Source organism: Salvelinus fontinalis, chromosome 2, assembly GCF_029448725.1.
Source record: "Salvelinus fontinalis isolate EN_2023a chromosome 2, ASM2944872v1, whole genome shotgun sequence".
In the NCBI taxonomy this organism is placed as follows: Eukaryota; Metazoa; Chordata; class Actinopteri; order Salmoniformes; family Salmonidae; genus Salvelinus; species Salvelinus fontinalis.
Genome location: NC_074666.1, coordinates 76,231,606 through 76,254,055, shown reverse-complemented (window position 1 = coordinate 76,254,055; position 22,450 = coordinate 76,231,606). Strand labels below are relative to the sequence as shown.

Sequence of the window (22,450 nt, the reverse complement as noted above, 5' to 3'; positions counted from 1 at the left end):
GAAAGGGGGGGGGGGCTATATCTGTCCGCTAAAACACGACTAGTAAAGGCCCAGTGCACTACTTTTGTGAAAAATAACGAAAGCACGTGGCATGTGCATTCACATACACACGTACATGAAGCATTCACAATTTGAGAATAGGTCCGCGTTCTGTTGCAATATGTAGATATATTGAGCCAACAGAACAAAACGTTCTCAAAGTTCAGGAGATCATCTCTGGAGGTATTCCAGTGGCTCTAGCAGTTTAAATCCATCAGGAAATGAGGGACATGGGGTGGGCAGATAAAGGCTTGTCTCATAAAGGGAATAAAACCTCTAATCTCTTCAGATTCTGCTTCTTTGCATGTCTACTGCTGCTTTGAAATGGGGAATTATGAAACAGATAAATCCCATACATGCCCAGGCCTGCTCTCTACCTAAGGAAATAGAAGTCAGTCACTGAACATGAACCAGTGTAGCTCCTATTTTGGTAGAAATTATTCGTTTTAACAAGTAGCCTAATAATAATGTATTTATTTGATAGGGACAGTCTATATTGACACATTGAGGCCATGAACTATATGCTTATTTCCAGTTAGGATTTGGCTCATGAGGATGAGTTGCAAAATCTGCTAACAATTAGCACTGCTAGTGAAACTAGCAGTTAATCCAGTCTATGGTGGGAAAGCATTAAAGGTCAAAGGGCAGGGCTGTGCCCTGAATTATTCCCAGTGGAGAAGTATATTCCCTCTAAAATAATCTAGTGGAGATGAACAACTACATGTTTCAAAGATGAAAGTAGGCTTATATTGAATATGAAGATGTCTACAATATTTCATAAACAACATGGATTAAACAAATTCGTCCACTACATGTGATCGTGTGTCGATTAACTATCTCCTGTAAAGGTTCTAATTGGCATGATCTCCACGCCATGCGTCCTTAGTACATTTAAGGAGACAACATTTCTTGGTAATATAAATCCATCAACTATAGAATTAAGGGAACATTATCAACTACATCTAGCTGATACAGGTTGGCTGTTTAAGTGGAGGCGGGATAAAGTTTATCCCTTGAGTGATGAACAGTGGGCGGTCTTGGAAAACTACTGTTTACGACAGCGTGAAAATTGGTTGGGTTCATTTCAGAACCAAGGACAGAGACAGAGGGATGACAAAGAAGCGCGTCAAAGGAAAACTCCATGGGGACTGACTTATGAACATGGAAATTAATTTCAGATAGATATCCAAAAGTTTTTTCTCCCATTTAGGGACCTTAAAAAAAAAAGAAGAAGATCTAAGCAAAGCCAGTTTAATCAAAACAGCAGTCGTCCGAAATCAAGGTAAGCAGCTAACGCTTGTACTGTCAAAATGGTATTGAAATCGTTTGGAAGTAATATCTCCATAAATTAAAACTATATTTGGTGGAGTTGTGTTCACCTCCAACTCCACTGAGATATTAACATATATACATGTTTCATGCTTTTCAATCCCTTTTAGGATCATTCGAACGGAGACATCAAAGAAGTTGAGACTTGAGTGTTGCACGGATACAAGAATCACCACCAATCAAGTCCTTGTCTTGGTGTTGGGGGGGGGGGGGGATTGCCTCATCTCCGGACATCAGCGCGTTTATCATCATTAGAGCTATATCGCTTAGGCTACTTTTCCATAATGAATGACCTCAATTTCACCAGTTTTAATTTCAATGATGAGGCACATGCTTCCCCACTAGTCTACAAATTCGACGTACTAGTCGGGACGGAAGACCCGCTGTACAAGGAGTATAAGCCGGCAGTCCGGGACCTCATTCCGTTGCCAAAGGCAGTGGTCTACCTGCTGATTGCAGCACTGGTAGTGGTAGGAGTCGCCTATGCTATAGTTGGACATCTGATCAAGGACCTGGCCCTTGATATAACAGGTATGAACTTAAAATGTTCGAAAATCAGGTGGAAATGTAAGTAATCTATGTAGTTGTTAGGCTGATCCATCGCAATGTATAAGTGTATAAGTGTACCAAATAACTTGTGTCAAATAGGCATAAGCCTAAGCTTTTCTATGCAAAATGGTAACATGACTAGCTAACACAGAGATGATCAGGGGCACCAGTCCTGAAGCAAATGTACTTATCTCCAGTGTCCCCTCTGTTTACCCCTTTCATCAGAATGTCTTCTTGGCCCCACTGAGGAGGACCTAGAGAAGAACAGAAATCCGGAGTGCTTCATTGCCAGACACCCCCCCATAGTCCTGACCCACAATGCTTTCCACGTGTGGGACACAGATGATGTGGGCTTCCCCATGCCCCTGGATGAGAGCCCCCCGGGCAGCCCTTTGCTGTTTCCTGCAATCCCCTACATTCCCTTCTTCCCCACCCATGGCACTGGCAACAACAACAGCCCTGCTGCCCTGGCCATAGACAGCAGCCCCTGGCCTGGGCACTCTAACTCCCTCCCCAGCGAGATCTGAAAGGAGCCAGCACCAACTCCCTCCAGCCCTTTGGTCAGTGGTTGATTCTGATTACACCAAGCATGTTACAGGACTCAACAGACCTACTTAAGGTTATTAACAAGACAACTAAATGGGTTGAAATGTTAACACCACACAGCAACCAAAGCTTGACAAAGGAGAGTTTATAGATAACTTTCATGCTGGTGCTGTACAGTATCATCATGTACTGACACTGAGATTTGTCTACTGCAGGGTTTCTTAATTAAACTATGGGTTGGAACCTTGAGTGGGCCCTGGGTATGTGAAAGGTTGGTCGCGAGTTATGAGAATACATCTACAATCACACACTATTTATTCTTAATTTGGGTCGTTGGAGGACGGTCAATTTCTCATTTGCGTCTCGATCTGAAAAAGTTTAAGAACCCCTGGTCTACTGAATGGACCCTGTGCAGGACAGGGTCCATTCCATTCAGAATGATCCAGACTGATCCCATGGAAAAGGATTTGCCATGTTTCATCCCAAACCTATCACCATCAGCTGCCTACACCAGCCCCCTTTCTTATATAACATTTAAATACTGCTTCAGTATCCATCAAAACATGAAGGGATTTGGGGGCCTCTAAAAACTGCTATTCCTCTGTAATACAAATGTTGCTTCATTTCAAGATCAAAGTCAAATGATCAAAGGGAAATAATAACACCTATAGGGTAAAGGCTAAACAAGGGAACTGATTATTGCTAGATCTTAACTAAGCTACTTTAAATAAAGCTTTCAGCAAGTCTATCAGGACTTGGTAGATAATGTTTTGATGAACTCCTAAATGTATTAATCATTGACTTGACGAAATGTCAGATTTTCTGGTCAATGCAAAGCATTGCATGCGTGGTGATATATGTGGAACTGTGTGCAAAATGACTCCCAGATGTGGCTTTGTAGTTGAAATGAGAGTATGAGGGTGAACACGATTAAGGACCAGCTAATAGGTTTGTCCACTGGTTGTGCCAACTGAGGAATTTGACTTTACTGTCTGTATCTACATAACATGAAAAGGGACTATAATTATACAGTACCACATCGAAGCTGAGATGTTCAATGAAGTAGTAAATATTTGTACCAAGTTCAAACTAAATGGCTATTACATCAGTTGTTATTATTGATTTGGGTATGTAATGTAAACTGCAAGTTAGAAACTGCAAACATGATATGATGCAGTGGAACACACAGTATCAGATTGCACAGGATAAAAATATATATTTAAATTTGCATATAAAACTGGATACAAATACCTATGAAGCATTTTTCTATCCCAGTGCTTGTGAAGATAGTTAGGACTCTTTTGTGAAGTTAGGATAGTTAGTACCTGGTAGGATAAAACTGCATCCAAAAGTATGTTTCAACTAGAATTAGAGCTTCTACAGAGAAACTTGTTTGATCTGTACTGTCTATATATTGTTTTGTTCTGGGGAACCCTTAGCTGGACTCCCAGACTCCGGTTTAAAATGTTATTTCCAGACGTTGAAGGATTAGCTGAACAGAAAGACTTAAGGAGTTCCTGCAATTGATTAAGTAAACAACCTTTAATCCTGTCTGTCCATTATTGCAGCAGACACAGGATTTCCCAGTCTTGGCAGAGCACGCAACATCGGAACATCATTCTCTTTGTCACAAACTTCCAACAGCATCTATTATGGGCCCTCAAGTCAGCTTCAATAGCATGCAAGTTTTTTTTTAAAGACTCCCGAATTCAGAAATTCAGCTCCATGTAAGCGTCTAAAGACAGCACAGGATGCTCAGGCAGACTTGCATGTACCACGGCGTCGCTGTGCCAGGTTCATTCAGGAGAAGCTAATCCAGTGAAGTGATTACGCATGGCTGAAATACAAACTTCAATATTGCTCCTCAGAAGGATACTGATTTGCATTACAACGTACAGTCTCTGTGATTCAGACTACGGAAGACGTAACTAATACATAACAGTAGAGTGTAGAACATCTCTTCATAACAGCATATTTATTCAGAATCTTGCAGGGATTGGGGATGAACTAGGTTACCAGCAAAAAACATCCAATGTGCCGTTGCCTAAAACAAACTAACAGAAATAGACTTGACTCTTTATTTAGTACCATAGCAAATTATTTTAGGTTACACTTACAACCAAAGTGCTCTAATGTGTTAACCCAATTATCTCCTGTGCGCACACAGAGCTAAAAATCTACCCTGTGTACGATGACATGAGACTTAGAGGCGATGAAGGTGATTTGTAATTCCACCTTCACTGGAATGACACAAATAACTCCTAAATCCTCTGGGTTAAACCTTGGCACACATCCTTCAACACGCCAATCCATGTTACGCACCAGCCACAATAAGATTGAGGAAAACAAGAATGTTCTTCTGACAGGTTTAAAACCGGACCTGGCACAGCCAGAATAGAATAACAAAAGCTCAGCATTACCAATGGTGATTACATTAGACTGACGACGTAAATCATGCTACTTTCAAACATCTTTATTTGACTATTTCTAAATTGTCTCATGAACTGAGTGGACACAGCACATAGTTGGTTGGTTTTGTATGGAAGGCTAAAGGGCTTCAAGTTAGCATCTTTACTGTACAAGCATTTCATTTCATAGGAGCTCAAAGGTAGCCGCTGTGCAGTTTTCTAACGTTTAAATTAAAAAAGACTCACTGGTGAAGTTCCTTATGCTCTGATGTAGGTCACACATCAGCAGAGGACACAGTACTAGCACTACCTACCCCTCAGCACAAGCATAGATGCTGATTAGGACCAATTATGAATTATAACTGTTTCATAAATTAGGAGAAAAGTAAGTCCTCTTTCCCACCCTCTTAAACAGACAGATCTGTCTCTCTGGCAGTCTCTGGCCAGGGTAGATTAAGGGTTCGTGGGATTGTTCAATGTTCATATGGTTACTAATGAGCAAAGGGGTCCTGATGACACGGGCCTTGGATGGGATGTGTATGGTAATGTAAGCCTGTCCAAGTGGAAGCCTGAACAGAATCTAAGAGTCCAGTCGACACACAGGGCTGTCGTAGACCATCTGTAGGTTGACCTTGTGTCCCACCAGCTCACGGATGTTGTTGATGCCATACTTGATCATGGTGGGCCTGAAGGAGACAGAGAAGGGCAGAGGAAAGAGTGTTAGGAAGATGACATAGTACATTATAAGGAGAGGTGGAAGACAGCAAATAGAAAGAGAGGACAAACAGGTGATAGAGACAAAGGTCTGTATGGACAGAGGGGATGGAGGAGAGCGATTACACAGAGTAGATGATATGGTCCCTCCCAGCTCACCGACTATAGCCATTAACAGTGATTGTTCTCATAGATACAAGTCCTCAGTGTCACCAGGGTTCAAGTACCCGCAGTAGAGCACAAATATATCTAAATGGTCAGTTCTGACCTGCATCTGAGGAAACCATTATTCTAGGCTCATTAGGCGATATGGTGTTTTATGCGCTTTGCTCAGATATAACAATCCAGAAGTAAACCTGTCGACATGTGGGCCAACAGCCTGGTGGTGTGTACTGGAAGCATGGCTGCACATCTGGGGACATGACCACACTACTGTCCACCTTTAACCCCTCTATGGAAAATCACACTGGGATTACAGGCATAACATTGTATATTTTCACATTATGGACACATTTTCCTATTGAAATCCCATGTTCCATTCAAGCAGACTAACAGTTGAGACTGTGCATCTGGTTATGAGAGGGTTAAGGTCAAGGTAAGGGATATGGAGCGGATGTGAGTCAATTCCAGTGAGATAGCTGGCCCAAGAGTGGGTAGTGATGGGGGGGAGATAGATACAGTTACATATTGTGATATTATTTTGGGATGATATATCGATATCTAAGTTTATTTGTAATTAATAATAAATAAATGGTTTTGCTACTCTAGGTAGCGTTAGATAGCACTAGTTGGCTGTACCTGCCTATTGCTTGTTCTCCATCTTCTTTTTAAATAGTGAGCAAACATTTGTTCAGCACTTATTTCCCTGACTGATCAAAACTTGTTTTCTCATGCTCTCGCTTGTCTCTCTGCAGCAGACATACACTGAGTATAACAAACATTAAGAACACCTTCCTAATATTAAGTTGCACCGCCCCTTTTGCCATCAGAACAGCCTCAATTCTACAAGGTGTCCAAAGCATTCCACAGGGATGCTGGCCCATGTTGACTTCAATGCTTTCCACAATGGCTGGATGTCCTTTGGGTGGTGGACCATTCTTGATACACACAGGAAACTGTTGACCATGAAAAAAACAGCAGCGTTGCTGTTCTTGATACACTCAAACCATTGCGCCTAGTACCTACCCCGTTTAAGGCACTTAAATCTTTTGTTTTGCCCATTCACCCTCTGAATGGCACACATACACAATCCATGTCGCAATTGTCTCAAGGCTTCAAAATCCTTTAACTTGTCTCTTTGAATTGGATTTAACAAGTGACATCAATAAGGGATCATAGCTTTCACCTGGATTCACACGGTTTGTCTATGTCATGGAAAGAGCAGGTGTTCCTAATGTTTTAGACTACATATCGTATCGGCACCTAAGTATGGTGATATCGTATCGTGAGGTCCCTGGCAATTCCCGGCCCTAGAGACAGGGGTCAGAGAATGTTGAAGAGGGGTAGGCCAGGCAGAAGGGGTTGTGTATTATAGGTCTTGCATTAGACAAATGTCGGTCAGTCAATTCCATTACATCACCAGGATCAGTTCTAGTTGAAGAGGATAACGTGTTTCTTTATCATTGACTCACCTCTCCAGAGACAGCCCCCAGGCGATGACTGTCACCCCCTCAGGGAGCCCCATAGGCAGCAGCATCTCTGGCCTGAACATCCCCGAGTTCCCCACCTCCACCCACTTCTTCAGCCCTGGAGAGAGCAGGAATGGACAATTTAAGATGGATTCAGTGTAGATAGGACTGCATTGTCTATGGGCTTTTGGGTTTGAGTGAGACAAAAGCCCAAGGCGTATACACACACACATATCACACAAACATGAGAAATTCCATGGTTTGAGGATATTCACAAGAACTGTACCTTCATGATAGCTGAACACTTCCATGCTCGGCTCGGTGTATGGATTGTAGGCCGGTTTAAAGCGTAATTTGGTGATTCCTGGAGAAAATTGTAAATATATTTACTTTCTCAGAAATACTATATCTGACAGATAGAGAAACAAGCTCATGTTGTACTACAGGCATTACGATGCATTAGAGGCCACTTCAGTACGGACAACTGAACCCACTGTAAAAATTACAATTTAAAAAAAGAACGAGGTACTGGAAGCAGGGTGGGGGTGAATTCCTATTTAATTTGAAATTCCAATTCAATTCTTGAATTCCCTCATTCATGAGAATGTACGTTGAATTACATTCACATTTTTTAAGTTATGGAATTGTAAAAACATTTAATCTTTGGAATTTAATTGGAATTCAATATTTTTACATTTCCCAGTTAATGGAATTAATGCATATAGTATAAAACTGTAGGATTTGTTTTTAATCATTTCAACCTGTATTCCGATATTTCCAGTATAGCTAGGCTGTCTGAACAGTGACATGATCAGCCTGAAAGCCTGAAGAAATGTAATTTCTAATTGGAATTTGTGCAATTGTTTAGGATAATATTGAATTATCTCTGAATTCAAAGACTGACCTCGAATTTGAATTGAATTACATTTCCTGGGAGTGAATTGAATGAGTGGAATTGACCCCAACCCTGACTGGTAGAGCCCTCACCTAGTTTATTGAAAAACTGATGAAGGATGCCCATAAGGTCACCCAGGGTAAGGCCATAGTCAGCCACCACTCCCTCAATCTGGTGAAACTCTGCCAAGTGGGTGGCATCCAGAGTTTCATTACGGAATACTCTGTCGATGGAAAAGTACTTGACAGGGGTGAAATTTTCCTGGTAGAAAGAAAGGAACATTTGAAATGGTTACAGAGGAGTTGATCAATTGCTGCACAGTTAGAATGTAACATCAGCCTCATGCAATTGATTTCTAATTAATTTGAGTAAATACTAAGACAGCATGAACAAATATAGATAGTGGGTTACCTGCTGAGCGAGTTTATACAGCATGCGAGCGCTGACTGCTGTGGTGTGAGTACGGAGGATGTTCTTCTGAGCCTCCTCAATCTTCCAGTCATACTTGTACCTGTCAAACACAGACAGCGTTAAAAATAGAACATGTTGGGCCTTCCGAGTGGCGAAGTGGTCTAAGGCACTAGAGATCCTGGTTCAAGTCCAGGCTCTGTCACAGCCGGCCGCGACAAGGAGACTCATGGGGCGGCGCACAATTGGCCCAGCGTTGTCCGGGTTAGGGGAGTGTTTGACCGGCAGGGATGTTCTTGTCCCATTACGCACTAGCGACTCCTGTGGCAGGCCGGGCACAATGCACGCTGACACGGTCACCAGGTGTACAGTGTTTCCTCCGACACATTGGTGCGGCTGGCTTCCGGGTTAAGTGGGCATTGTGTCAAGAAGCAGTGCAGCTTGGTTGGGTTGTGTTTTGGAGGACCCATGGCTCTCGACCTTCACCTCTCCTGAGTCCCTATGGGAGTTACAGCGATGGGACAGGACTGTAACTACCAATTGGATACCACAAAATTGGGGGGAAAAATGGGTTAATAAAACATGTTGTGGTCATGGTGAATGTGTGTGTAAGTCCATGCGTATGCATTTGTGTGGAAGATTAGCTCTCACCCCTGTGATCCAAAGCCTCCCTCTGAATGGACCTTCCTCACTCTCTCCAGGTAGTCCTGGGGAAACTCATGGGCCTGAGCTGGGTCTGAGAAATATAATAATAGGAGGGGCCACAGTTACCGGTAAGTTAAATGGAAATAATACTGATGGTACATGATGAAAACAGATTAGTTATATCTGATGGAAATCTAGTCTGTTTTAGCGAGGGAAATGCCTCCCGGGCGGAGCAGTGGTCTAGGGCACTGCATCGCAGCGCTAGCTGCGCCACCAGAGACTCTGGGTTCGCGCCCAGGCTCTGTCGCAGCCGGCCGCGACCGGGAGGTCCGTGGGGCGACGCACAATTGGCCAACGTCGTCCGGGTTAGGGAGGGTTTGGCCGGTAGGGATATCCTTGTCTCATCGCGCACCAGCGACTCCTGTGGCGGGCCGGGCGCAGTGCGCGCTAACCAAGGGGGCCAGGTGCACAGTGTTTCCTCCGACACATTGGTGCGGCTGGCTTCCGAGTTGGAGGCGCGCTGTGTTAAGAAGCAGTGCGGCTTGGTTGGGTTGTGTTTCGGAGGACGCATGGCTTTCGACCTTTGTCTCTCCCGAGCCCGTACGGGAGTTGTAGCGATGAGACAAGATAGTAATTACTAGCAATTGGATACCACGAAAATTGGGTAAAAAAAAAAGGAAATCAGATTTCCCTTTCAGCGCATCATCGATAATGCACCATTATCATCTTATCTGGGCATCAAGTCCAGACACACAGAGACACCCAGTCGCTCACCAGACAGGAAGAAGGTGTCGTGTTGGTCCCTGGCTGGGTGCTGCTGGGGCTGAAACAGGGAGTCAAAGTTCCAGAAGGAGCTCTCAATGAAGTTGTTGGTGGGCATCTCAGTGAAGCTGAAGGAGACAGGAGTGAGTACACACAGGTCTTAGAACTTAGTCTTACCGTACATTAGTTATATAGGGTATACTGATGGTGTCCTGCAAGGGCAGAATAGAGGATAGGCGACTGACCCCATCTCCAGGAAGATCTGTCTGAACTGCGTGCGGACCTTCATGAGCGGATGCAGGTGGCCACAGTCTGGGGCCACACCCATGGCCTCAAAGTTATAAGGCTTGAACTTCTTCTCCTTCCAGCTCCCACTGTCACAGTCCAGAGAAAGGTCAATTTGGAGGAGAACATATAATATGTTCTAGAGAACATCAAATTAATTCGTGTATATGGCCAAACACAAGCAAAGTCTGTGTGCAGATAAAACATGGAGGCAAATAAACAAAAACACTAATTTAATTTTTGGGACACCTGAATACAGTTCTGTGCCAAATCCCCTCATGTGATATTGCATACCAGGTGCATTTTCATTAATCTATTTTGGACTACGAGAACTAACAAATTGTTCACATGAAAACCAGGCTTGGTCAAGAGATCACCTGCATTTTGAGCGAGACTGCAGTTTCCAGGTAAAAACAAAACTCATTGGATCATGTGCGGTACCTAATGAAAACACTGCCAGTTTGACTACAACATGCAGTGATATGAATAGAAATGACACAGACATCACTGTGAGAGAATGAACCACTTCATACATTTGCCTTAGGACAGGGTCCTCAGCAGCAGCATGCAGGTTAGAGATACAGAATGAGGAATCCCTCATCCATCTTAGCAATCATAGAGCGACCATGACAAAGTTGACAGGAAAAGCAGAGCAGGATTCACCTAGCGATCATCTCTGGGGTGAGCTCTGTCTCCTGCTTGGTGATGGTGGTGCTGAAACAGCTACCCTTTGTGATCCAATAGGACTTGACCGTCCTAAAATTCACAGAAATAAATAATCATTCTCATTCAAACTGCATAAATGTGGTCATTTGAAAGTGTTATATCACATGAGTCACAAAGGCCACAAGAGGTGTTATCTTGGGGAACATTGGAGAATGGGAACATGTGGTGGTGGTGGTGGTGAGGGCCTGGGACACTATTTAGCAAATAGGAAGTAGACAATAACAATCTGTAGCTCAATTCGTCTAAACTCTGGACGCGTGGAACGTCACAGGGTTGAGTTCTCATACTGCTGTTCATTTATGATATTAAAACCAAACAAAACCTGGTGCTGGAAGCATGCCATTTAGGGCACAGACAGACAGAGACAAACGAGAAACAGAGAGAGCTACCTCGGGGAACAATGGCCTGAGCTAGCGACGGAGCCAACAGTCTCACCAGGTACAGTATTAACCTCACCACTGGGATCCTGACTGACTGGACCCAGAAAAGTACTTGTGGTCCTTTAGCTGGTGCATTCATTTAGTAATAATGTATATAAACACAATGTTAGGGTATTCATATCATTGGGTGGACTAGACATCTCGACTCAGACAAGGCGATAACATTGACTCACATCTGATCTGTGAATATTATGTAAGTAGGATGTAACTATGATATAAGACATCATTTATATTCTAATCCAAACCTGCATTTCTCAGCTGTTAATCAACTAAAGACTTAGGGGTCAACAAGTCAGAGAACATCCTCAGCATGAGACTATGCTGAGGCTAGTTGTGACTGGGACATCCTGAACATGCCTGGATGCCAGATGATTGAACACTGTTGTACTGCTGAATGGCATCTATTGCCATCTACTGGTAGATATCAGTTAGGCATATACTTAACATTTCACAAACATTTTCACAGTAGTCAAATATTATCAACCGGTTCTGATTCTTACACTTCAGAGAGCAGTTTGCGTTTCTTCAGCTCATTCTTCTCCTTCTCCTCCAGTTGAGACGCCTGGCCTTTCTGTACCAGGAGCAACTTGTCCCTCACCAAGTCTTCTAAGCGCTCCACCTGGGTGTATATACACACACACACACACACACACACACACACACACACACACACACACACACACACACACACACACACACACACACACACACACACACACACACACACACACGTGAAATTGATGCTTGTGTGTCATACTTATTTTCTCCATTATAAAAGCAACACTCACACTCAATCACAAAGCACACCAAGTCAGATGTGAAGATAAACTCACAGTCTTGAAGATCCTGGGGCCGCCCTCGTGGCCCTTGTCCAGACGGATCCACTTGTTGGACATGGCCTTGCTGAAACCCACCTTCCCAAAGGCTAGTTTCTACACAGAAATAGAGACAAAACAATCTGTAAACACTGCCCCAATGCTCCAAGTAGAGAGCATATACTGTATATTGCTATGACACAAAATCACAATGTAAAGATCAACTTTAATTAAATTCTTTATTTTTCAGCCAGATGTTTTTCATCCAAATAAACATAACATCATGGTACATATTATTTGTCCAGGCACCCTGCAGGTCCTCTCACCATGAGCTGACTCTGAGGCATCCCTTCCTCTGGGATGGAGCTGACGACTCTGGCCTCATGGCTGCCCTGCTCGGCTATCTCACAGCCTTCCCCAGTCAGCTCCCAGTGCTTTGAGGAGCGCTGCTCAGCTGAGATCACCTGCGCAGGAAAACAAACAACCATGATCAGAATCATAATGGAGCCTTGAGGCAGAGGACCACACATTGGTCATCTTCTCAAGGTCTGATTGGTGTACACATCATGAATTAGCTATCACTGCACATTATACATTTACCATGGGCTCATTTTAGATCCAGTGACAATAACAGCTCCCAATTTATTGACTCGGTCTAATTTCTCAAAGTTGACATTTTGGTATTTCGTATTTTATTAGGATCCCCATTAGCTGTTGCAAAAGCAGCAGCTACTCTTCCTGGGGTCCACACAAAACAGAATACAGAATTACACTATACAGAACATCAATAGACAAGAAAATAACTACATACATTTCTTTTTAAAGGCACACGTAGCCTACATATCAACGCATACACACAAACTATCTAGGTCAGATAGGGGAGAGGCGTTGCTTTGTCTGTTTTTTGAAACCAGGTTTGCTGTTTATTTGAGCAATATGAGATGGAAGGAAGTTCCATGCAATTAGGGCTCTATATAATACTTTACGCTTTCTTGAATTTGTTCTGATTTGGGGACTGAAATGACCCCTGGTGGCATGTCTGGTGGGATAAGTGTGTGTGTCGGAGCTGTGTGTAAGTTGACTATGCAAACAATTTGGGATTTTCAACACATTCATGTTTTTTATAAAAGGAAGTGATGCAGTCAGTCTCTCCTCAACTCTTAGCCAAGAGAGACTGGCATACATTGTGTTTATATCAGCCCTCTGATTACAATTAAGAGCAAAACGTGCCGCTATGTTCTGGGCCAAATGCAGCATAACTTGGCTTTTCCTTGCTGCACTGGACCACACGACTGGACAATAATCAAGATTAGACAAAACTAAAGACTGCAGAACTTGCTTTTTGGAGTGTGGTGTCAAAAAAGCAGAGCATCTCTTTATTACGTCTAGACTTCTCCCCATCTTTACAACCATTGAATCTATATGTTTTGACCATGCCAGTTTACAATCCAAGGTAATGCCAAGTAATTTAGTCCCCTCAACTTGTTCAACAGCCACACCATTCATTACCAGATTCATCTGCGGTCTAGCACTTAAGGAATGATTTGTACCAAATACAATGCTCTTAGTTTTAGAGGACCCGTTTATTACTGGCCACCCATCCCAAAACAGACGGCAACTCTTTGTTAAGGGCTTCAGTGACTTCATTAGATGTGGTTGCTGATGTGTATATGATTGAATCATCAGCATACATGTACACACATGCTTTGTTTAATGCCAGTGGCAGGTCATTGGTAAAAATAGAAAAGAGTAGCGGGCCTGGAGAACTGCCCTGCGGTACACCACACTTTACATGTTTGACATTAGAGAAGCTTCCATTAATTACCATCCTATACAAGTAGTAGCCAGCTAGGTGTATTAGACGTTGGTAGATTGCCTTAATGACGATTCAATAAAAGCTAATATTGAAAATGTCTAACAGTTTTTAGTCAAGTTTGCTGACTAGCAGTGCAGTTGAACAATCAGACTGAACAGTCACCATTGCCTTGGATTGTAGTCACCATTGCATTGTTCTGTATGTCTTGACAGGGATGCAAGTCTGTGTAATAACATTGTCACTGTATTCAATAAGAGTAGCTAAATTATGTATTTATTCATGGTCTACAATGATTTATTCTTCACAATAGAAGGTTGCTAACTGGCTGGCTAACATGATCCCGTTTACGTCCCTATTGCATCACTTTCCTATCCAATCGCCCATCGTCATAGAATGAACAGAAAAATGCTATAAGTACACGCTTGACGCCCAAACCGATATTTAATTACAGAATTTATTAAAATTAGGTTAGGGTTAGGGTAATGGTCCGTTTTAGGTTTTTGCTAGTCGGTTTAAGCATCAGCTGTGTCCTTAAGTTCTCCGCCGAATGAACAAAGTGGACAGTCGCTTGACTTCCGCTTCAAGACGGGCAGGTAAACTCACATCACCAAGTGCCTGTAGGCTCTTCACAGCCCCGACGATAGCTTGGTGGTCCACACCAAGAATGGTCGCAACATCCTGACTGTCGAGACCACCGTCCACCTTTTCCACCCGCCGAAGAAGCGTTTCTACAAGACCAGTGTCAGCCATGCTTGTCACAGCGAAGCCGAAAAGAGACCGGTAGTGAGCTCAGTATTGGATATGTCGAAAGTACTGGAATACAAGAGACAGTATTTTTAAATACCGTAAACTCCCCAGAACAAGCGAAAATTAATACCTGCATTGATATCTTGAAGAATTAAAACAAATCCACTACACACTTGATTTATCCCTTGCATTTCATGCAATGTATTGACAGTGACTGAATTGCGACTGAGGATGAGAATGATTAGCACTTCACATGAATGGATATAGTTGAATGACTGAACTGATATATCTTGGAAATATTGTGCTTGCTGTAGGTAGGTGAAGTTTAAATGGATGTAAGATCATACAGTTGCAATTCTGTTGTTTTAATGGCTCTCAACACCAGAATTGTCCCACGAACGGGGGCTATAACGTGTTTGCCTATAACTGAAACGAATATTTCAATAGAAATATAATACAATTTTACTTTACACAAAAGCAAATTACTACACATCTTCCTTGTTGAGAGATTCTAAAAGTACTAATGGAAACAGACACGGAAATCCAGATGGATAGCTGTACCAAATATAAAATAATGTAAATGTCAAGTGTTGGTCCCGTGTTTCATGAGCTGAAATTAAAGTTCCCAGAAATGTTCCATACAGAGAAAAAGCTTATTTCGCTCAAATTTTGAACACAAACTTGTTTACATCCCTGTTAGTGAGCATTTTTCTTTGCCACGATAATCAATTTACCTGACAGGTGTGGCATATCAAGAAGCTGATTAAAATGCATGATCATTACACAGGTGCACCTTGTGCTGGTGACAATAATAGGCCACTCTAAAATGTGCAGTTTTGTCACACAACATAATGCCACAGATGTCTCAAGTTTTGAGGGACCGTGCAATTGGCTTGCTGAGTGCAGGAATGTCCACCAGAGCTGTTAACAGGATGTTAATTTCTCTACCATAAGCCACCTCCGTCATTTTAGAAAATTTGGCAGTACGTCCAAACGGCCCCACAACTGCAGCCCAACACCTCCACATCCGGCTTCTTTACCTGCGGGATTGTCTGAGACCAGCCACACAGACAGCTCATGAAACTGTGGGTTTGCGCGACTGATAAGGTAAGCTCATCTGCGTGCTCATCGTCCTCAACATGGTCTTGAACTGACTTCAGTGAGCAAATGCTGACCTTCGATGGACACTGGCACGCTGGAGAAGTGTGCTCTTCATGGATGAATCACAGTTTCAACTGTACCGGGCAGATGGCAGATAGCGTCATGTGGGCGGGCAGTTTGCTGATGTCAACAATGTGAACAGAGTGCCCCATGGTGGCGGTGGGGCTATAATATGTGCAGGCATATGCTATGTACAATGAACACAATTGATGGCAGTTTTAATGCAAAGAGACATCGTGGTGAGATCCTGAGGCCCATTTTTGTGTTATTCATCTTCCGCCATCACCTAATGTGTTAGCATGATATTGCACAGCTCCATGTTGCAAGGATCTGTACATCATTTCTGGAAGCTAAAAATGTCCCATTTTCCCATTGAGCAAGTTTTGGATGCTCTGGATCGACGTGTAAGACAGCATGGTCCAGTTCCCACCAATATCCAGCAATTTCACACAGCCATTCAAAAGGAGTGGGACAACATTCCACAGGCCTGATCAACTCTACGCGAAGGATATGTGTCATGCTGCATGAGGAAAATGTTGGTCACAGCAGATACTGAATAGTTTTCTAATCCACGCCACTACTTTTTCTTTTGTTGGCATCTGTGACCAACAGATGCATATCTTTATTCTCAGTCATGTGAAATCCATAGATTTAGGTCCTAATACATTTATTTCAATTGTATGATTTCCTTATATGAACTGTAACTCAGTAAAATCTTTGAAATGGTTGCATGTTGCATTTATATTTTTGTTCTGTGAACATTTGGCTCAATTGACTGTAATACACCTATGCAGAAAGAAAGCTGTGCGTTCATCACGCAAAGCAGTATAGACAGTGCATTCGGAAAGTATTCAGACCCCTTGACTTTTTCCACATTTAGTTACGTTACAGCCTTATTCTAAAATGGATTAAATAGTTATTTTTCCACATCAATCTACACACAATACCCCATAATGACAAAGCAAAAACAGTTTTGGACATTTTTGCAAATGTATTAAAAACCTAAAACTTAAATATGAACTTTACATAAGTGTTCAGACCCTTTACTCAGTACTTTGTTGAAGCACCTTTGGCAGCAATTACAGCCTCCAGTCTTCTTGGGTATGACGTTTCTCCTATTCTTCTGTGCAGATCTTCTCAAGCTCTGTCAGGTTGGATGGGGAGCATCGCTGCACAGCTATTTTCAGGTCTCTCCAGAGATGTTCAATTGGGCTCCAGTCCGGGCTATGGCTGGGCCACTCAAGGACATTCAGAGATGTGTCCCAAAGCCACTCCTGCGTTGTCTTGGTTGTGTGCTTAGGGTTGTTGTCCGGTTGGTAGGTGAACCTTCATCCCAGTCTGAGGTCCTGAGCGCTCTGGAGCAGGTTTTCATCAAAGCTCTCTCTGTACTTTGCTCCGTTCATCTTTGCCTCATTTCTGACTAGTCTCCCAGTCCCTCCCGTTGAAAAACATCCCCACAGCATGATTCTGTCACCACCATGCTTCACCGTCGTAGGGATGGTGCCAGGTTTCCTCCAGACGTTACGCTTGGCATTCAGGCCAAAGAGTTCAATCTTAGTTTCATCAGACCAGAGAATATTGTTTCTCATGGTCAGAGTCCTTTAGGTGCCTTTTGGTAAACTGTCATGGTTCCTTAGTGTAAGGCAAACGTCTAGCAGCCCAAAGGTTCCAAATTAGAATCCCCTACTAGCAACTGCTAGTAGGGGAAGCAATGCTTCAATAAGATGGGGACCAAAATAAATTTGAAAAATACACAATTGCTCTAGCTGCAGCAAGCACAGCTGCTCTTCTTGCCGCATCCATATCAGTTTTTCCAATAACTAACAGAAATAGAACATTCAACAAACTCTATTGAAAACAAATATAGTTAGCCGCAAGGGTTTGCAAACGGAAGCCTTGTTGAATGCACCTCTAATTCTCCATACCTACAGCTGAGAAGATTGTCCAAAACATGCTCAGGAAGCTAGAGCACCTGTTTGGCACTACTAAAGTCCTGACTGACCAACTAAGCACAGGTGACACACACCTGCTCAACACCATTACTGATGAGATCACAGCTAAAGTTAAGAATGTGTTTAAGGGTCCCAGGAGTCTCAATGTAACAGTCAGCACTACCCTCAGACTCTTATCGGAGGCTACTAGGAATAGGACTCCAACAGATGAGGACTTGCTGGTTCACTCAAACACTGTGAGGTGCAATGTCTCTCTCTTGCACATTCAGATATACAATGACACCCAAAAAAACTAAATCATAGACTTGTATGACTGGCAGCTCCTTGATTGTGTTGTGAGCAAGGTAGATTTATTTTAAAGAGTCACAGTGTTCATAATGTCGTGGAAAATCATCTCAGAAATATAACGCTTTATCAGAACTTGTGAAATCAAAACATGCTTTTATTACAATTGTATAGCCAACTGGAATGTCCCGCGGAACACACCCCTTCCCAGAGCACTGGTTCGCTCTTTATACACATCCACACACATGAGATCATTACATACATTAATTAAATTACTTCTCCTATGGTCATCTGCCACCATTATACTTCATTTCAGGCTTCCTGCTTGTCTACGCCCAATAACGCCTGTATCCGCTCTTGATTAGATTATAATGGGGGCAGGACCCCCTTGTCCCCTAAAATTAATATATGTCTATCTTGCCCTAAGCACTTATGGCCTTTACCCTAAGCACTTATGGCCGTTCCTGTCAATTTTTTCTTCATAATGGTGTCCTGCTTTTTCCATACATGCACTTTAAAGCACGTATGACTTTGGCCATCTGCTAATCTTTGGTTTCCTGTATTTACCAGAATGGCAAATGCACTCACGTCTGCCTTCTTCTCCTATTTTCTAGTATACACCTGTCTATTGTTTAATAGTGTGATATCTACCTACATATGTATCAATTACTCCTACAATAACGATGGCCAACCTCTGTCTTGAACCAAGGCAGGTTTTAGAATTTGTAACTTATGTCCATAAGAGACTGTTGGTACACCGGGGGAACAAACTAGTCCTTCAAGATATGGTCTTAGTGAGTCCAGATATTGGTATTAACTATGAGTTTGTCCTCAAATACATATTCTGCAGATTTGTAGGTAGGATCTACCCTAAGGCACAGATCACAGACCAAAAGCTCTTCACTCTGTAACAAGCTGTAGTTGAACACCTGCTTAGCTTGGTTCTGGGCTTCGTGTCAAGAGCTCATATGAGCAGAGCATTTGTGAGATCTGACAAAACTGTATCACCAGATTCATTGCACAAATGACAAGAAGCCTGGCATGCTGTACGACAATTATACAAAGTTGTTTCCCCCAGAAAATAGCCAGAAAATTGAGACCTTCATAGCAGACATAGAACGGTGTTTGGTGGTTGCAGAAATGATCACCCTGAAAGTCCAGCATTTTTCCAAGCTTCCTCTGACTCCATCGAAAGACATCAAGACGGAGCAGGTAATTCCTGATGTGGTGATGGTACCAGAGCCCGTCTCCACTCCACCATCTGTAGGTACAAACACCTAGCTGGCATCCCACCGTGGCTCCTCGAGACTGAGTCAGTGCTGAAGCAGAAAGAGAGAGACATCCAGATCAGCTCAAATTGGGGTAAGCAGAGTATGCTGACCACAAATGGAAAGGCCTTTTGGTTAGGCTGTAAATGGTATTAATCAAATAAAACATTTTGACATGTAATGCCATTGCTTTTCTGCTTTCAGTGGGCTGTGGCACAAACAATTTCCACAGACAACTCTGAGGAATCAGTTGATAAACTGTGTTTTTCCTTTTTGTATCGATACACATTTTAACACTTCATCAAGTACCTGATGCATAGATTCATCCAATCTGTTTGACACTTAATGTAATGTCATTTGTAGGAGTTGGTCGCAAACCAAAGAGCTGGATCATATGCTGCTGTCCCAGCGTTGTAAGGGCAATGAGCTGTTGTTATCCTGGTTTCTGATTAAATTGTCAGAGCATGACACTTCATCACAATTCACCACGTTCACCTCATTCAGGCTACATCTGAACAGGGTTGGGGAGTCACGGATTATATGTAATCCTTTATATGTAAGAGATTACAAAAAACGGTAACTAATTTGTTACGTTACCAGCAAAAATATTAGAATCAGATTACAGATATTTTTTTTAAACTAGATGATTACATTGAGGATTACTTTTAAATTCAGAAAGGATGTTTGTGGAAAAAAATCTTTGACACAGGCTACAGTCCAAGCTATGTCTTCCAATGGTGTGACTGCTGTAGGCATTCAAAGATTATCCAATTTGAATAAACACTTGGAGGTAAGGATGACAGCAGTGATGTAGTCTAAGGCGATTCTGATATCTACATAGCTCATTGATGTGAATCACACTGCTGCTCTCTCATTTATCTATTTACGCCTTACTGATTGTGGTTGCTGTGGATGGGTGTTCACAAGTTGAAATGTGTATTTGAACCCAATAATGGTTGAATTCAAATGGTCAAGCTGCCTATCAGTCATTGTTTTTGAAACCAGTGGACAGCCAGTGAAAAATGTGCTCTTGCAACAGCTGCATAGTGTGGATCCCAGCCGATGGAATAAAAGTGGGGCTTTTATTGCTCAATCTAATTCATGCAGATAAAAAAAATCAAAACTCCATAGGCCTAATGGACACATGCTCAAACTTGCACACTTTTGATAGGCTTAAAGGGGCTATCTGTAGTTGCAACATGCATTTATTTATTTATATATATATATAATTTGGTTCACTCCAGACCTGACTGCCCTTGACCAGCACAAAAACATCCTGTGGCGTACTGCATTAGCATCAAATAGCCCCCGTGATATTGTGAGGATCTGTGTTTATTGCGCTATAACCCAATACTATATCACATGTGATATAATATTAGCAACTGTTGGCCTGGGTGCCTGGGTGCCTGTGTGTGTGTGCTGGAAGTAACATTTTGCCCCAGTGTGCTGAGAAGCTGTGGTTAACCTTGAGCGGGAACAATATGCTTTCTATGCAGGTGCAAATAGTCCAACAGTGTTACAAAACTGTCTGACCTCAGTCTCTAGGGTGTGGGAGTGTAATCTACACAGCAACAGCGTCGAACACCAAGGAGCTCCAAGAGGATGGGACCAGCCTGAGCGCCTGCGATAGGCTGAGCAAGTTTAAACCACGCTCAGCCTCTACTGTGATAGGCCAACAGACAGGTTGGAACTACTATCACAGTATAATAACTGTTGTTTGTACACATTTTAGCAGTTCTCTGCTTTACCCTGTGTGGTGATACAGTGAACCCGTATATACGAAAATTGCATTTACCATTTATCGCTTGAGTTTAATAAAAATACTTAAAGTATATTCGGTGACTCTGAATCACATTTTATCCTGATACCAGATTTGAATTGACGCAACCCTTAACAATATGCAACTTTTCAGGGAAGTTAGGAACCAATATACACAAGCAGTTAGGAAAGCTAAGGCTAGCTTTTTCAAACAGAAATTTGCATCCTGTAGCACAAACTCAAAAAAGTTCTGGGACACTAAAGTCCATGGAGAATAAGAGCACCTCCTCCCAGCTGCCCACTGCACTGAGGCTAGGAAACACTGTCACCACCGATAAATGAGAATTTCAATAAGCATTTTTCTACGGCTGGCCATGCTTTCCACCTGGCTACCCCTACCCCAGTCAACTGCCCTGCACCCCCCACAGCAACACGCCCAAGCCTCCCCCATTTCTCCTTCACCCAAATCCATATAGCTGATGTTCTGAAAGAGGAGCAAAATCTGGACCCCTACAAATCAGCCGAGCTAGACAATCTGGACCCTCTCTTTCTAAAATGATCTGCCGAAATTGTTGCAATCCCTATTACTAGCCTGTTCAACCTCTCTGTCGTATCGTCTGAGATCCCCAAAGATTGGAAAGCTGCCGTGGTCATCCCCCTCTTCAAAGGGGGAGAAACTCTAGACCCAAACTGCTACAGACCTATTTCTATCCTACCCTGCCTTTCTAAGGTCTTCGAAAACAAAGTTAACAAACAGATCACCGACCATTTCGAGTCCCACCGTACATTCTCCGCTATGCAATCTGGTTTCCGAGCTGGTCATGGGTGCACCTCAGCCACGCTCAAGGTCCTAAACGATATCATAACTGCCACCGATAAGAGACAATACTGTGCAGCCGTATTCATTGACTTGGTCAAGGCTTTCGACTGTCAATCACCACATTCTTATCGGCAGACTCAACAGCCTTGGTTTCTCAAATGACTGCCTAGCCTGGTTCACCAACTACTTCTCAGATAGAGTTCAGTGTTTCAAATCAGAGGGCCTGTTGTCCGGACCTCTAGCAGTCTCTATGGGGGTGCCACAGGGTTCAATTCTCGGGACGACTCTTTTCTCTGTATACATCAATGCTGTTGCTCTTGCTGCTGGTGATTCTCTGATCCACCTCTACGCAGACGACACCATTCTGTTTACTTCTGGCCCTTCTTTGGACACTGTGTCAACAAACCTCCAGACAAGCTTCAATGCCTTACAACACTGCTTCCGTGGCCTCCAA

The 22,450-nt window shown here is 42.9% G+C and overlaps 1 protein-coding gene across 1 annotated transcript; it reads right to left on the bottom strand.

The window, feature by feature from the left end:
* Positions 1 to 4,921: 4,921 nt before the first annotated feature.
* LOC129826407 (phenylalanine--tRNA ligase alpha subunit-like) lies at positions 4,922 to 14,800 on the bottom strand. The gene is made up of 13 exons (XM_055887109.1): positions 14,609 to 14,800; positions 12,516 to 12,653; positions 12,208 to 12,306; positions 11,875 to 11,993; positions 10,872 to 10,964; positions 10,169 to 10,297; positions 9,936 to 10,051; positions 9,168 to 9,252; positions 8,520 to 8,619; positions 8,201 to 8,369; positions 7,500 to 7,577; positions 7,217 to 7,331; positions 4,922 to 5,557 (listed from the first exon to the last, which is right to left on the bottom strand). The coding sequence occupies exons 1-13, from the start codon at positions 14,753 to 14,755 to the stop codon at positions 5,452 to 5,454; spliced, it is 1,494 nt and encodes a 497-aa protein (XP_055743084.1). The 5' UTR covers positions 14,756 to 14,800; the 3' UTR covers positions 4,922 to 5,451.
* Between the last annotated feature and the right edge of the window lie 7,650 nt (positions 14,801 to 22,450).